Source organism: Adelges cooleyi, unplaced genomic scaffold (genome assembly GCF_023614345.1).
Source record: "Adelges cooleyi isolate 19-005CV unplaced genomic scaffold, UGA_ACOO_1.1 ACOO_flye_CR_arks_rails_tigmint_CR_PRNA_38, whole genome shotgun sequence".
Classification (NCBI taxonomy): domain Eukaryota; kingdom Metazoa; phylum Arthropoda; class Insecta; order Hemiptera; family Adelgidae; genus Adelges; species Adelges cooleyi.
The window spans coordinates 755,627-771,568 of record NW_026096056.1 but is presented as its reverse complement, the minus strand read 5'-3'; the positions used below and the strand labels follow the sequence as shown (position 1 = coordinate 771,568).

Sequence of the window (15,942 nt, the reverse complement as noted above, 5' to 3'; positions counted from 1 at the left end):
CGATAATAATACATACTACAACGATAGTAAAAAACGAATAGTTGGATTAGACTAGACAATAAAATACAAATTTACTTATTCGGTGATTATTATTTTTATTGGTAAATGTAATAGACATAATATAATTTATATTATAGATAACAGAATATTATGTTATTTAGAATACATTGTTATTAGAAAAAACTGAAGGTTAAAACATAATAATTATGATAAATCAAAATGAACATTTTACAATATAAATGTATTAGTGAGCATATGTATTTTGAAAATGTGACACAGATCTTGGATACTGCAGCTTTGTTGGTAAGTTTAACTGCCGCGTCGTTAATTAGCTAAAAAAAAATATTAAAATATTGTCTAAAAAAATGGTTTATTTGTAATTGGAATACAGATGGATTTTAATTCAAATTAAGTTAGGCTCCTTTATAAAAGTATTAAGTACAAGGTGTTTCCATTTTAAATAAAATCTTAGGATTTACTATTATCCATTGTTTTAATTTCGGAAAAGTAATCGTGATTTTAAAATATCAGAATATTATGTTTAAAATAGTTGTTTATTAACAAGTTTTAAATATAATAGTTTAACATTTTCAGCTCTTTGAAAATAATTAAAAAACTGCTAGTATCTTTGTAAAGCACAACAAATTATAATATTAGGTATTGGTGTTTCTGGTGGTGGTGCTGAAACACCGAACAATTCATTTTTAATTTTCAAGTAACTAGACTGGTATAATAATTTTTAGTTGTTTATCTAAAGCGTTTAAATGTGTTAGCCACAAATTGTATTTTTTAACTAGCCATACAATTTTATATAATAATATGCTTATAGACATGATAAACTTATTTTTATTAACAGCAATGTAATGCATTAGTAACATTTTATACACATTTCATTTTTTTTGAAAATATTTTTAAACTCCTAGTATCTTTCCAAAGCACAAAAACTGATATTATCATCCAACTTCAAGTAATTTGAAAAACGAATAATAAAAATGTACATTTTTATCATTTTTTTATAGTATCTTCGGCCATCAAATAAAAGTTACTACAAATCAGATTTTTCGTAACAGAAAGTCATTAAAATTGAGTTTATTATCTAAAGAGTTGTATTTTTCGTATTGCTCGAAAATTGAGAATTATTCTAATATTTTTTTATCAGTAAGCTGAGCAAATTTTACATAATATTCACATAGTTTCAAATTGGGATCTTAATGAAATGAGGTATAAAAAAGATAAAATATGAGATAAAATTTCATAGATAAGTCGAAAAACTGGTAAAAACGAAAACGGTATTTGAAATAATTTTGTTGACCGAAGATGTTATAAAAAAAGATATACTTAAAATGTTTTTTATACCTGTTGGTGGACCTGGAAGTGCTATACCCGCAAACGCTGACATGATTAAACAAAATATGGCGATTACAATATAAATTATACTTTTCAAATTAATTTTTTCAAGTAGTTATTATTATTAAACACCAAGGATGTAGAATACTATACTAGAGTACGTTGGCTGCTTACATTATATAGGGAGATATCGATGCGTCGTACGAAAAGTAATTCTAAAAAGCGCAGTGTTAAGTCGCACTCTAAATGTACCTGACCGACTTCAATTCCGTGAAGAGATATGAGTTCTTTAGCTACTCTACTAGAAAAAGTGGAAAACGGATTTTTAATTTTTTTGCAAAAACTTTGTTTAACGTGTTCGGTTTTGTGGTATCATTTATGTTATGCATAGAAATTATGTTATTACGGTTTAAGAAATAATATTAAAACTCGATATACAAAGTTTCACAATATGTTCATGAACATGGCAAACGTATTCTTATTTTCGACAATTTAAGGAATTTGTAGCATTTTTCACAAATTTTATTTATTTACTTATAACAGGCACAAGTGTCCAAAACAAAAGTTGAAGGAGTAATTAGTGGATACAAAAGGGGCATGAAATCGAGTTAAACGAGACGGGACTCTAAAGTTGAGCAGCATTAACAAATATGGGGAATCGATTGCACCAGATAGAAGTTTATGAACAAAATTAAGGTTAATCTCATGACGGCAATCAGCAAGACGTGGTAATTGAAGGAGATTTTTAATGGGAGAATAATCATGGGGAGGACAACGAACCTTAAGGACAAAACTAACAAAGCGAAAAAACTTCCGTTGGATTCTTTCAATCATAATACAACCCACTGATGTGTAGGAGTCCCATACTACAGGACCATACTCTAAAATAGAGCGGACTAGGGAACAGTACAGACATTTCAAATGCTTTAAAAGCTTAAACTCACCAGCTATTCGTTGAACAACACCTAAGACTTTCAAAGCTTTACAGCACATTTCTTCAATATGTGGACGAAAACTCGGTGAAGGAGATCAAGAATCGTATTGGGAACAAATGAAACAGGAATATCATGAATCATATACGAGGAAAAAATGTGGAAGTGTGGAAAAGTGTTTAAAGATAGCCCAAACATTCGACCTAACATACTTAACGATTAAGACCATTTTGAAGAAGTGTACAGATGTAATTTCCATATTATAAATTTAGAATGTAAAAGAACAGAGTTAGCATTATTAATAAACAAAGAAAATAACATAGGCGTAAGTATAGCCCCTTGAGGGACTTCAGAGGGAGGAGTGATGATATTTGAAGAGAAACCACCCATATTTACCCATTGTTTTCTATCACGCATATAGGAATTAATCCAAGAAAAGAGAGGTTCGCCGAAACCAATATTAACTAATATTTTCGTAAGGGTAGAATGGTAAACTGGGTCAAATGCTTTTGCAATGTAAATAACATCAACTTGATTTTTAACTTAAGGCCCCTGGATACCGACCATTTTTAAGGAGTTAACAGCGTAACAGATTAACATTCGAAATGGATCCGAAATGGTCTTTCCGATAAATTGTCTTTCGTCGTCGCTTCGTAGTTGACATAACGAATGATTTTTGGTACCTTGCGGCGCGTAACAGCTTAACGCTTTTTTTGGTAACACTTTTTTTCAGTAATGTACCAGCTCATTCCCACCCCCAACCCCAACCCCATTCCCACTCCCAACCTCATCTTCAACCCCATTTCTTTTTTGGTAACGCTATTTTCATTACGCTTTTTTTCGGTTATGTGCATGAAAATGTCAAAAGTGGTTTTATTAAATTTCGACCATGTTAATTAGTTTACCGGTTAATTTATATGAGCTTCATGGTATTATTTTTAATTTAAATAATTTTGTCTATGAGTAAAAGCCATTTTAGTTAATATAATAGTACATTTTTTGTCCATCGCACAGGCTGAACCAGTGATCCGATAAGTAATCTGAAAACATATTTGAATTCGTCATGAAGTTTACTTGAGCTCGGTCAGCGTACTTTTTTGATATCTTATTTCTACTACGCATAAAACACGTTTGAACATTTTATACAATTTTAAATTTTAAAATCAAATTTGGAAAGGGTTAAAATTAAAAATTGAAAAAAGTGCTCTGACCGATCTCAAGTAAACTTCATGAAAAATTCATATCTGATTTTAGATTGCTTATCGGATCAATCGTTCACTCTGTGCGATGGACAAAAAATGATGTGTTTTAGCTCAAAAAAACGGTCGGTATCCAGGGGCCTTAATTGAAAATAATTTTAAAACTGCTACTAAATTTGTAAAGCATATAAACTGATATTATTAATTAACGTACGTGTAAGCCCCGGGTCGCCCGAAATATTGATAAAAAATTCCTTAAATACTTTTTTTTATCCTTGTGTATAAATTATTATGTATAAATTATATATTTTAATTTTAATCCAAAAGTGTTAAATTTTAATATAGCCAAATATGTTTCCCGTATAAGTTATATATGTAAAATAATTTTATTACTGGATAAACAAAATAATATTATATTTCTAATGATCATATAATTTTATACGACTGTAATCATTTTTATCAAAGGAGCAACAAACAATTTTGTTATATTTGGATGTATATTGTATAATTATCATTTCATTTGTTTATTATAACTGTGTTTGAACCGTTAGATTTTTCTTATAACAATATATTCCAAAAAAACACATTTTGTTATCCATCAAACATACTATAATACCTATGTCCATAACATATACCTTTTCTCAATAAAAATAATATTCACTAAACAAGTAAAATTATATTTTATTATCTAATCTATTCAAACTATTTGCTTTTACTGCCGAGTCCTCCTTTTTTTTTGTTCTTTATTATAAAATGTCTATAAAGATGCGGTAAGCAGTGTCAATTGTTTAATTTTATAAGTTATAACAAATTTACAATTATATATATTCTATTCATTTTGGTTATTTAATATCTATACTCCATAAAAAATGTTTTTATTGTGTCATTTCATGCCTAATCACCTAAGATGTGTGCGAGTGGATTTTCTAAATTCATACATTACACGTTGAGTTAAAATTACACTAATCATTTAATGGACATTAAAATATTTTTTTTTGTCTGTTAGTTGAAACATTGACCTCGAGTTAGTATCTTTTATACTATAAATTATATTATAAACCATTACAGATCACAGTAATTGGAACTATTTTTTTATTTCAAAAGTCAGTTAGTGTATCCGCTATTGTCTATACATTTTAAGCCTATAATTTTCGATAGTAATATAATATTGATATTGTCTACAAAAAGTTTAGTCATGTTTGTCTTGTAACTCTATTATGGTTTATCGTAACATACAAGTTGACACCATATTTTACACTAGTCTACGTATGTAAAGGTGTTTTTAAGTATGTATATTATACCAAAGTATTATTATGTACTCGATTGTCAAGAACAAATAAAGAAACAAAAAAACACGGTACCGCCTAGACTACCTACAAAAGCTATGCATGTGAGCACCAAGAAATAATATTTTTAAAAATTGTATTACAATTGACCTAATTTTAAAGGAATAACATATCGCGTGGGCTTTTTTTTATCTGTATACACTGTAACTTAAAAACTCTTACGGTTTTTTTTTTGTTTTTTCAAATTTCGATATGTGAAGAAGTAAACTTTTTTAAAATTTGTGATTTATAGAGTTGCTATTCGAAGGAATTGGTCCAGTATTAAAAAAGTTACAGTGTATACAGAAAAAAAAAAAGGCCACATCAGAGTTAAACCAATACCACAGTCAAAAGTGGTACTTGAGCACAAAACTTAATAGTATCATTCTGCATAGATATACATAACATTTTTTTAATGATTTGATAAATTTTTTTTAAAGATTTTAGGTGTTTTTGTTAAAATATACGCAATCTGCGCGAAAACACAGTTTTCCGGCAATTAAAAAAAACTGTAGTGCCGAATTTTTTTTCCGTTTAATATGTTATGGATGTATATGAGTTCCAACTACTGGCAAATTTTCAACCCAAAGGTCTTAAAATTACGGCTAAAAACCCCGAAAACCGAAAAAACTTGTACCCCCCCTAGGGGGGTGGGAAATGAGTATAGTTTAAATTTGATACAACTGACGTATGCGGGCATACCAAATAAATATTCTTCATAATAAGTCAACTTGATCCGACTCTTTTTCTCGAAATTATAGCCAGTAAAAGTTCGAACTTAAACACGCGTATGGTTATTTTTATTTTTTTTCAAATTTTGACCGTGAAGAAGTAAACTTTTTAATCTTTTACCTCCCCTCCCCCAAAGTACTAACTAGACAAAATTTGTGGTTTATAGAGTTGCTATTCGAAGGAATTGGTCCAGTATTAAAAAAGTTACAGTGTATACAGATAAAAAAAAAGCCCACATCAGAGTAAAACCAATAACTTCTCACTTTGCATCGAAGCTAAAATATAGATTATAGATATAGAATATAGGTTTTTTTTATCCTTTCTATTTTTAATTTATTTATGATTATTGATACAAAACTAAAGTAGAAAACCATAATAACTTAATAACTAAACAATTTTTTTAAAAAATAACATGGTAATTGGATTTTCCCCATAAATCGTCTTGTTTTTTTATAGTACATGGATACTATACATGGATAACTCATAATAATAATAATATTGAAAACATTTCAATTATGTTTTATATTATTCCTAATAGTTATTATTTTTAGAAAATTATAAGTTTTTTGTTATTTTAAAGACTTTTATTGGCTGACTCACTAAGAATGCCTATTGTATTACCACACAAATTTTGAGTGTTTTTTAATTAAACTTTTTAACTATCGAAAAAAAAAATTAGATGCTTTGTAAATAGGCTTATATATAAATCTTTAGATTATGGAAAATGATTTAATAAAAATTTAAAAACTCCCAATTAAATTTAAAAAGTCACATATTTTATTTTCATTGAACAACCTAATAATATAGGTACATTTCCTTTTTTTTATATAAATAATAAATACTTATATATTTAATAGTGTCACCGTGGGGCTACATGTGATTTTGTTATATGTAAAGCGTATCAGATCAGATATCTTAGCTAAATGGTACTTCATTGGGCCAAAAGTTCTGGGTTGAACTATTATAAAAAAACTAATTAGGATTCTAACCAAAATATAATTTAAAAATAAGATTAAAATACTCAATAATACTAATTCAAATTATTATTTGTGTTTGAAATACATCTAAACACGGACTATAACTCGATAGTCACTAAATTTTAAAACTTAACTAACAACTTAGTTACAGTTCTTTGTCTTTAATTTACATGGCAACAAATGTTGTAAAAAAACACATGTTTTCGATAAGACAACTATACAAATAGTTGTAAAATACTGTATGTCATAATGTAAGAAAATAAATCGATGGCTCTAGCATACATTGTACTAGTATGTTTTGTGTTAATATTATATCTATATAAAAATAATTTTCATGAAACTGGGATTCGACCAAAAAAAAAAAACTATTCATTTTTTTGTAAAATATAACACTGTTTAATTTGTTAAATTTTAAAGATTTGTCATTCGTTTACTTTGCTGTAGTAATTTCAGAAAAAAAAACACTTAAATTCACAAACGACAAAACAAAGTATGGAAACAACTTGTATTTGCAAAAGAGCAATAGTAAAGTTGAATCTTTATGATACCAACAGACATTTGTCATTTTTTGACATTGCAACAGACTTTGAGAAATATTCGAATACGTCATACAATATGGTTTCACTCTAAAAAGCTCTTTATGTAGTTAATTCTATTCAGGGGGGGGGGGCGGAATTACTTAGTAATAATATTATAAAAGTTTTAAAAATATAACCATAAATTGAGGTTAAATGGTAGTAATAGTTTCAGGGTTTCTCTTTTAACGTATTAAACGTGTTCTACAATACAATTTAATTTACAAAATTATGTGATTTTATAAAAACCAATAACGTTACTTAAAAAAAATATTTTGTTACCTACATATATCTTTTTTTCTAGTTAACACATTTTTTTTTTTATTATGTTCAAATTGTAATAATAAGTGTACAGTTAGCTTATGTGTAAACTGTAGATTGAACTAAAATTAAAAGAATCAACATTTCTATTTTATTACTTATTTCACCCCTTACGACAAAAATATAAGGACGCAAGTTAGGTTGGATAAGTTATTATTAAGTATGGTATGTTAATACAACTTGTATTATACATTTTATCTAAAATTGTTTAAACTATTCTCTTGCATTTTTTAACATTATAAGACCTGTTATACTTCACAAATCCATTTTTATAGTTTTTTATTACATTATTGATGTTTATGTATACTTTGGTGGATAATTTCGAAATGCTTAAGAAATGTGTTCATGTGGTAATACTTTATACTTACATACATAATAGCGTATACTATAGCGAATTTCATGAGAAGCATTAACAAAAAAGTGTAATAAAGGTTGTTTTGAAATATTTGTCATTTGTGTACATTGCAGCAGCTATTGTAAAAAGTATTGTGTTTTGTAAGAAAAAACGAAAAATGGAAACAACTTTTTTTAGTTAAAGAGCAATATAAATTTGAAATTTTTGGTCCGATGACACATGAATGATCCCCTTTAGTTATGACCGTTGACTAGAAGAGCATAATTTCCGGGTAGAGATTTGGCTCATCATACAACCTGTGTTGTTAAACTGTACCTAGATTTTCAATTAAAATTCTTCTGGTTTTTTCCATGTGTATAGTATCGTAATTCAGTGTCATGAATAAATAAAGATCTCCAAAATGTTCATATATTGAAATATTAGCAATTGACGATGCATTTTCTGCGATCTGCAGTACCTAAAAGCGTTTGTTGTTATATAAATATATATTCCTGCCTCCTGAAGTGTCTATCTTTTTCTCTCTATTAATATATACAGGGTGATTTTTTTATCATGGGTCAGTCATGATTTCATTGGGTTTAATAAATAATTTGTTTTTTTTTAATCATGGCGAAGGTATTGGTTTCACTCTGATGTGGAGTGTTTTTTTTTATCTGTATACTCTGTAACTTTTTTAATACTGAACCGATTCCTTCGTGTAGACACTCTATAAATCACAAATTTCATCTAGTTGGTACTTTGGGGGGGGGGGTAAAAGATTAAAAAGTTTACTTTTTCACGGTCAAAATTTGAAAAAAAATAAAAATAACCATACGCGTGTTTAAGTTCGAACTTTACTGGCTATAATTTCGAGAAAAAGAGTCGGATCAAGTTGACTTATTATGAAGAATATTTATTTCGTTTGCCCTCACCCGTCAGTTGTATCAAATTTAAATTATACCCATTTCCCATCCCCTTAGGAGGAGTACAAGTTATTTTGTTTTTTGCGGGTTTTAGCCGTAGTTTTAAGACCTTTAAGTTGACATAACATAATAAACGGAAAAAAAATTCGGCACTACAGTTTTTTCTACAACACATTTAATATATGTACGTTAAAATAGAACCCTGAAATCATTACTGCAAACTAAGTTTCTATTTTTTCAATTATTTAAAAATTTTTATAATATTATTACAATGTAATTTTGTTTCCACTCCAAATGTATTTAGCTACATAAAGAGCTTTTTAGACTTAAGCAAAACTATATGTATTCGCATATTTCACAACGTCTGTTGCAATGTAAACAAATGGCAAATGTCTGTTGGTATCATAAAGATTCAACTTAATTATTGTTCTTTAGAAAAAACAAGTTGTTATTAAAGGTCGTTTTGTCGTTTGTGTATTTAGGTGTCTGAAGCATTTTTCTGAAATTACTGTAGCAATGTAAAACAATGAAAAATGACAAACTCTAGGTATCATACATTTTTCAGTTTTAACATTATATATCACAAAACTATTATTGTTTTTTTCGAATACAAGTAGTTTTTTTAAAGTATTACGTTTTATTACTTGCGTATTTAAATGTTAGAACAATTTATTTTCCTGCATTGTAGAACGCTGATTTTACAATAATTATAGATGAATAGTTAAATATAGGATACACGTGTACAAATACATAGGTTTGAATAAAAAACAGATTTGTGTAACGTTCTGATTACTTAGGATCAACTAATTTTCAAATTACAAAAAAAAAAACACACTATTTTGGCAGTAAACAAATTTTTGTAGTCCTGATGTTTCCCCTGCTCAATGTGTTATAGATAGAGTCCTACTTTCCATCACCCGTGATAGGGGAGGGTGAGGAAAAAGTATAATTAAAAATTAAGGCTACTGTCATGGAACACGGATCTATAGAGATAATATGTATGTTATTTGAAAAATGTTGTCCGGAGATTCACAAGCTCTGTATGTAACTTTTATGAGCGTATTTAGAAATTTAAGTTCTTAAAATTATACTATAAGGTAGTTCTTTAAAATAGAGGTTATAATTTTTATATGACGCAGATTGATTATCAACCCTTCCCCTCGTCCCAGGATTTATTGATTTTAAAATAGCTATAGACATTTATTGACCAATATAAATAATTTTAAAGGTAAAATAGGACGATTCTAACTGGTATTTGTCATGTTGTGATAAAATAAATAATTTTATCAAAAATAAGCAGGTGTACAGACCCTTTAACTTAAAAACTTATAAAATGTGTGATGCCAACAGTTATTTACCTTTTGTCTACATTATCAAACGACGCAAATCGTGTCGTGGGATTTTGTACAACACAGAAATTCTAACTAAAATTATAATGTTAGGCGCTTATATGTAAAAACCGATTAAAATTATTAGGGTCGTTATTTACGTATCATTGTCAATAATGAGCTTAAAGTATTATTTTTAATATAAGGATAAATAAGATTAGTTGTGTATCAATAATAATCATAAATCAACTAACAAATAGGAAAGATAACATGATGATTATTTATATATTCTAATTAATTTGTATGTAAGTTAGTAATCCAAATTGTTTTAAACAATTTATATCATATATTATTATATATATATCTGTTTATAATTGTTTTACCGAAAACAAGTTGTTTTTTTGAAACGTGTTCGGGTTTGTTGTATTATTTATGTAATGCTTAGAAGTTATGTTTTTACGATTTTACAAAAGTAATAGTTTTCCAACATGTACTTTATTTAATTTATTTGTTTTGTATCTGTGTCCACGATAACTATCAACTTGAAAATTCGAAGTATGATTTTATGACAATTTAAAATGAAATAAATATGAATAGGAATCTCACAAATTAGGGCAATTATAATAAAACATAAAAAACATACATTTTTCTTGTAGCTCACATGCAGAGCTCATGTAGGCAGTACTTGCGTTTAACCGTGTTTTTTTTGTTTCTTTATTTGTTCTTGACAATTGAGTGGATGATAATAATTTGGCAAAACATACATAATCAAAAACACCATACGAAGACTTGTAAATGATGTCAAACATCTGATAATGATAATAATACTTTTAAAAAAACATACACACTAAAAAATGCCTTTGCATACGTGCGTAAATGTTGTAAACTTCTATATTACTATAAACCACAATAGCTGTATAAGAAAAACAGGATTAAACTGCTGGTAGATAATATTTATAATATATTACTACCGAAAATTATACTCGTTGAACAATTTATTGAATTTTCTAGTAGTATAAAAACTCACTCCTTCACCCTTAAAATCGGAAAAAACCAAAAAACAGTTTTGATATAGTCGAAATTTATACAAAACATTTAGTAGAAATGATGCTTACTCCCCTTTTTATGACAGTAAACTGTTTTTTTTTTGCGAGTTGTCACTTTGTTTTTCTTAAAATAAGTTTATATAACAGAAAATGTGTCCATTATGGGATGCCACCAGGCAAAGCATCAAGGTTAAGACAAGAGCATTAAGAGTATAAAATATAGTTAATAGTAAAAATGTACGGTTAAACAATCATATTATTTATATTTTATTACTATCGAAAACTGTACTAATTATAGTAAAAATAAACAGTTGAATTAGACTATTTAATAAAATACAAATTTACTTATTCGGTGAATATTATTTTTATTGGTATATGTAATAATAATAATATAATTTATATGATAGGTAACAGAATATGTTATTTACAATACATTGTTAATAGACAAACCTGAAAGTAAAAACATAATAATTATGATAAACAAAGATGAACATTTTACAATACACACGTAATAATTGTGATTTTAAAAAATCAGACTATTATACATGTATAAAATAATCGTTTTTTTAAAAACATTATAAATATAATAGTTTAACATTTTCAGTTTAATTGAAAATAATTTATTAACGGCTAGTATCTTTGTAAAGCACAACCCTCTATTTTTTTATTTCTACAACTTCCTGAATGTAACTATATGTCTTAAGTGGTGAAACAAAATTCATTAATTAAGACATTTTAACCAAAAATACAAGTTGAATTTATAAGATAATAACGATTAGACATTTATGGGTGTTTGCTATAATAATTGTGACATCAAGGTAACATTATTTCGTATATAAGTTAGAAAGTATAAATTCAATATATATATAAATATATATATATATATTTGTGTGTATTTTTATTCCTCTAGAAAAGCGGTGAACTCCACCTAATCCAAACAAATTCAAAAAAAGTTTCACTTCAGCTGCCCGTCTCGCTACGGCTTTTATTTAAAATTATTATTAATAGCCACAGCATCAAAGGCTATTGGGTGAATTTTAGCAAACACATTTTTTTTGTAGTACATGGAAACAGGACGATTTTTGGGGAAAATCCGATTACCATGTTAGTTTTTAAAAATATTGTTTAGTTATTAAGTTTTTATGGTTTTCTACTTTAGTTTTGTATCACTAATCATACATCAATTAAAAAATAGGAAGCATAAAAAAACCTACGTTTTTGGTGAATTTATAAAATATGTTTATTGATAAAGTTAGTAAGTATGAATTTAACAGGCAAATTCAACACGATATGTTACTAATTTTAAACTGGGTCAATTGTGTAATACCTACAGTTTTAAAACATATTCTGTCTTGTAGCTTACATGCGTAGCTTTTGTAGGTAGTATAATATGCGTAACCGTGTTTTTTTTTTTTATTTATTTGTTATTGACAATACAGTACATAATAATACTTTGGTAAAATATGCATATTTAAAAACACCTAAACATACGTAGACTATTAAGTTAAGTCTATTAACCACAATGGAGTTACAAGAAAAACATGACTAATTTTTTTGTAGATAATATTTTTAATATATAATTATCGAAAATTATAGGTTTAAAATATTCAGACAATAGTGGATACATTAACTGACTTTTGAAATAAATAAATAGTTCCAATTACCGTGATCTTTAATGGATAATAATATAATTAATAGTACAAAATGTGTACTAACTCGTGATCAAAGCTTTAACTAACAGATAAACAAACATACTTAAAAGTCCATGTAATATATAGAAAGATCTGTAAAAAGTTTAGTGTATAAAGCCAGCTCACAACGAATTTCAAATTATCTATTTTAACTCTGCATACAATGTATGAATTTATAAAATCCACGCGCACATACTTTGGTGATTAGGCATTTTATAAAAAAGAAATAAAAAAAGAAGAAAAGGAATCAAAAGTAAAAGCAAATAGATGGAATAGATGAGATAATAAAATACAACTTTACTTATTCAGCGAATATTTTTCTTATTGAAATTTGTCTTATTGAAAGGTATATGTAATTAACACATTATAAATTTGATAGGTAACAAATTGTGTTCTTTTAAATACATTGTTATTAGAAAAATCTGAAGGTTGAAACACAATTATGATAAACAAAACTGAACATAATATACACATATTTGTAAGCATATGAATTTGAAGATATGAGTAAGAGATGAGTAGAAGAGATGCTGTCGAGTTGAAATTCATAAGAAATATTCATGTGGTATGCCCCCACACGTCAGTAGACTCAAATTTAACTTAATAATACCAACGCTTTTCCTTAAAAATCTTGAAATAATAAACAAAATATTACCAATAGAATCTTTACTGATTTAGGAAATATGTATATCCTCAAACCCGGTTATTGCATTCTGTGCTGTAGTCACTTATCGCAGTAATGTAGTCCATAAGCAACAAATCTAAAATTTAAAAACTCCCACTTGTATTTTAAAGTTAATTATAATTTATATTTGGTCCATTATTGGATATAACAATATAAGTGATGGGAATTGTTTAATAATTATTAATTTAAAAAGCCCGTACAGTGGGGTCGGGGCATAGTGAGGACCAGGAGGCCACAGATTTGCAGGAATTATTATAAATAAAAGTAATCAAGTTGTTAAAATAACTGTGGTGAGTACCTAATTAAACATTTACAGTTAATGTATTACGTTTTCCTGAATCGGAAATTTTTTATAATTTTAACTTATAACTAAGAGTTTTTGTAAAATCATTTATTGTTTAAATTGTAATCCAATGTAGTATTATTCTTTTTTATCAAAACCTAGCTGTTTTTCACAGTGACTGTTGTGATGTAAACAAATGGTAAGTTCTTATAGGTATCACAGACGTTAAATATTATGAGAATCTTCGTATTTTACAAAAAGAATTTGCATGGTTTTATTATTCATTTTATTTAAGTGTTTTACACTTAAAAAGCATTTTTAGATCAAATGTTCTTTTTTGCACAAACGTTAGCAATTCTTTTTCTAAGACTTAATATCATATTTTCCTACAATTTGTATGGTTTTAAATTTCAAGGTTATTTTTCAACATGAAAATATGTTGCTAGCAAAGTTAACGTTGCTATCAAAACTAAGCTGTTTTTCACAGCGACTGTTGTAATGTAAACAAATGGTAAGTTCCTACAGGTATCACAAACTTTGAATATTAAAGGAATCTTCGTATTTTACAAAACCAATTTGTTAAGTTTTTTATTTTTTTATTTTTATCGAAAACGAGGTGTTTTTTTATACAAATTTTGTTTTGCAGTGGTTTTTGTAGTATTTTTATGTTTGACCTATTTTATTTCTTGTACGGTAACATCTTGATGTTGCAATAGTTATACATATATTATTTTTAAAGATTTGAATTTCAAATAGTTTTATAATGTATAATAATAAACATTTCTAATTAGATTGTAATTCCGAATTTTATCGGTGTAGAAGAATGTTAAGTTAGTACTTGGAAATTTTTTCAGTCCCATTCTACCCAGCCCGGACCGATCTAGCCCAATAAAATAAATGTAAACTTTTTCAACTTTTACCCCCCAAGTACCAACTAGATGAAATTTTAAAGCTTATTAGGGTTAATGATATTTCTTGGGTTTAATACTATGTACATCGGTATTTAGAACTGTTCTAATTATTTCCACAGCATTATTGCACTCCGTATTCAAAATTTTTGTAAAATTGTTAATCTTAAAAAGCTGTGGTATAGTATAGGCTAAGAAGAGATGTTTGATGTATCGATAGCAAACTAAAAAAAAATTAAAATGCTGGACATAAATTGACCTAAAAATGTATATGAAACCCTAGTTGATAATGATAAAATATAATTGCATTAATATGTTAAAATAACACGGCAATATCAAAAATTGATTTATTTCTGCCATTGACTAGTCTTTAATAACCATTCCTAATCCTGTATAATGCTGATTTAATTGTATATTTTTAATCTAACAGTTACAGAGTAACCTATACTTTTTTACACCACTAGTGTGAAAAACTTAACATGACTCAAAATTTGTTTTTCATTTTGATAGAACACTTAAATAAATAAGTTGCTAAAAAAAATGTATAGTTTGGCTGTATTGAACTAGGTCTTAGAACAAAAAACGATAAATTACATAACAATAGTACACACAATTTTTTGGCGAACCCAAAAATAATATACACTCCCTTCCAAACTCCTACCAAATGAGACAAACAATTTTGTGCAGAACATATTTTTATATATAATGTAATAAATTGTACTGTTGCACCAGTAGTATTCAACTTTTTTGGTGCTTGACTTTAACTTAAAATCCAAAAGTTCAAATATAATTTAGCATTTCAAAATCCATACATTTTAAGATACTATTAGAGTATAGTTTCTTAATAAAAATGAATTTTAAAATGATTATTTTGATTGCAACATCCGTATTTTTCATTGTAATGGCAACGTATACAGGTACATAAAAAACAGTATACAAATGTAAAAAAAAAGAGTTGTTGACTTTTTGTTATTTTAAACAAGCTTTTACTTTATATTTTACTTAACTTTTTATCGATATTAATTAATTTATGTTATACAAATATATTTTTCATGTTTTAGGTGTTGATGCAGGTAAGTTTAAAATTCAATAGCTCTATTTTTATTTATTATTCGTATTTCAATGACTGACATAATTTATACCTTGTTTTTAGTTTTTCAATAAAATATAATAGCAGTTTTAAATGACTTAACCTACTTTTAAAACAATATTTATGTAGACATTTGTTAACCTAAATGAAATAAGAGGTTTAAAAGACAAATTTAGGAATGTTTGTTTGGTACTGTTAATAAATAAAGAAATACACATTTTTTTTTTTGTGGTACCTCTGACAAAAATG

General features: G+C 27.1%; 1 protein-coding gene and 1 long non-coding RNA gene across 4 annotated transcripts in view; one reads left to right on the top strand and one right to left on the bottom strand.

Annotated features, from left to right (window-relative positions):
• LOC126841267 (uncharacterized) overlaps nt 1-15,942 on the bottom strand; it is a 47,339-nt gene that overhangs the window by 23,801 nt on the left and 7,596 nt on the right. The gene's annotated exons all lie outside the window — the stretch shown is intronic.
• The window catches only part of LOC126841219 (proline-rich protein 2-like), a 47,745-nt gene that overhangs the window by 30,334 nt on the left and 1,469 nt on the right, over nt 1-15,942 (top strand). Inside the window, exons 2-3 of one of the 3 annotated variants that reach the window (XM_050577553.1) lie at nt 15,442-15,520; nt 15,665-15,676. In XM_050577553.1, coding sequence (XP_050433510.1) covers nt 15,454-15,520; nt 15,665-15,676 — 79 coding nt within the window. In that variant the 5' untranslated portion in view covers nt 15,442-15,453. Of the gene's footprint in view, nt 1-15,345; nt 15,521-15,664; nt 15,677-15,942 lie in introns of those variants that run through there. The other 2 variants (XM_050577551.1, XM_050577552.1) reach the window with 2 other exon arrangements.